General features: G+C 48.2%; 1 gene segment (V, D, J or C); it reads left to right on the top strand.

Annotated features, from left to right (window-relative positions):
* LOC105310052 overlaps positions 1 to 553 on the top strand; it is a gene marked incomplete at its 3' end in the record, with an annotated part of 11722 nt that extends 11169 nt beyond the window's left edge. The window contains 1 exon segment of the V gene segment in view: positions 546 to 553. Within this exon segment, the coding sequence occupies positions 546 to 553 (8 nt within the window).
* Positions 554 to 1556: the final 1003 nt, after the last annotated feature.

Genomic DNA, 1556 nt, shown 5'->3' with positions numbered 1-1556 from the left:
ATCTTAAATCAGAGAGGGGTCATCTCTCATGGTTTCCCACTGCAGGTCACCACACTCTCCCATGCAGTGTCCCTTCCTCATACCTGAGGCTGCAGCTGCTGCTGCCACCACCATAAACAATCTGGACCTGGGTCTAAGCCCTGCCCACGTGTTTGGTACCTGAGGCTCCTGGAATGGCCAGGGAGCACATCCACACCAAGTAGCCAGGCCAAGCCCTCCACGGCATGTCGCCTCTGCCTGCCGTGCCTCATGCTCGAGCCAGCAGGTAAACAGACTCGAGAGGAGTTATTCTGGGTCTGAGACAGAAGCCCCAAAAATGTGATGCAGCCTGAGCGAGAGGCAGAGTGTGACTTCCCACCTGGGGTGAGGCTGCAGAGTTCACAGGTGGTCCTCAGCCCTGGGCAGTGCGCCAACACCTCCCCTCTGCTCCTCCTGTTCCTCCCGTCACTCCTGTCACTAATTATTACCGGTACTGGTCCCAGTGAGGCGTCCAGTGTCACTTCTGCACCAGCACCGGAATTTCTGAAGCCGCGTCACACATTTAGATGTTGATGTTTTCACTTTGCTGTTTTCTCCAAAGCTAAGACCTAATCTCGATTTTTTACTTTTAATTGCATTGTCTAATGCAGAATTGTGTGATTAATGATGAAAATAAATATGACCTTTGCCTGTTCCTGCTCTTTGTGGAAACACACCCTAGCCCATCCCATGGCTAACGGACCGGCTTAAGTTCTAAGTTACGTATTATGTATCTGCTATTGGGCTCTATTTGTGAAGATTTCATTTAGAATAATTGGTATAAATATTTAATCTATTTACTCTGTCATTTTCCTTTATGAGTAATTTATTTGTAAGGTATCTTTATCAAAATTACAATTAAGAACTATGAAATTCTCCTTACTTTTACATATTGTGAAAAAATATGAAACAAATAAATTGGAATCATCTTATTTCTTATGCTATGTGGAGAAATAGTTCTATAACATTTCTAGTTTTTCTACTAAAGTTATTCTTTTTAATTATTTTATTTCTGCTGGAGCTAATTTAGTATCTTCTTAGGAAAGTATGTGTTTTTTCAATTTTTGCAAGAGTTGATCTCAAGTTATTTTTTTTTTTCACTTTTGACATGTATGACCAGCAGGGGGAGCTGTGGGACTGCTGTATCCTACCCACACAGCTGCTGAGTGAGGACTATTCACTCAGAGGATCTGGGCCTGGGGACTGGGCCCTGTGCTCACCCATGGGACTCAGCAGCTGTGTCTTCTCTGGCCTGGCAGAGTCCCCTGAGCAGGGACCTTTGTGTGGCCTCCGCAGGTGCTTCCTCCTGGGGATCTCCCAGGGGGTAAAGCCAACCTCCATCCTCCTCTGTCTGGCTCTGAGCTGAGCTCCTGCACCAGGGCTCAGGGAGGGGCTGGGCAGTCACTGGATGGACACAGATTTGCATGCACAGCCCCTCCTCTGGCGGAGGGTGGAGAAGAAAAGGAGGCCTGGGGCAGCCCAGCCCCACTGTGGGCTCAGGGGCTGCGTGCACCATGGCCTGGACCCCCGTCCTCCTC

Source organism: Pteropus vampyrus, unplaced genomic scaffold (genome assembly GCF_000151845.1).
Source record: "Pteropus vampyrus isolate Shadow unplaced genomic scaffold, Pvam_2.0 Scaffold1013, whole genome shotgun sequence".
In the NCBI taxonomy this organism is placed as follows: Eukaryota; Metazoa; Chordata; class Mammalia; order Chiroptera; family Pteropodidae; genus Pteropus; species Pteropus vampyrus.
Note: the sequence above shows the minus strand (reverse complement) of the source record. Positions and strands in the feature narration are given on the sequence as shown.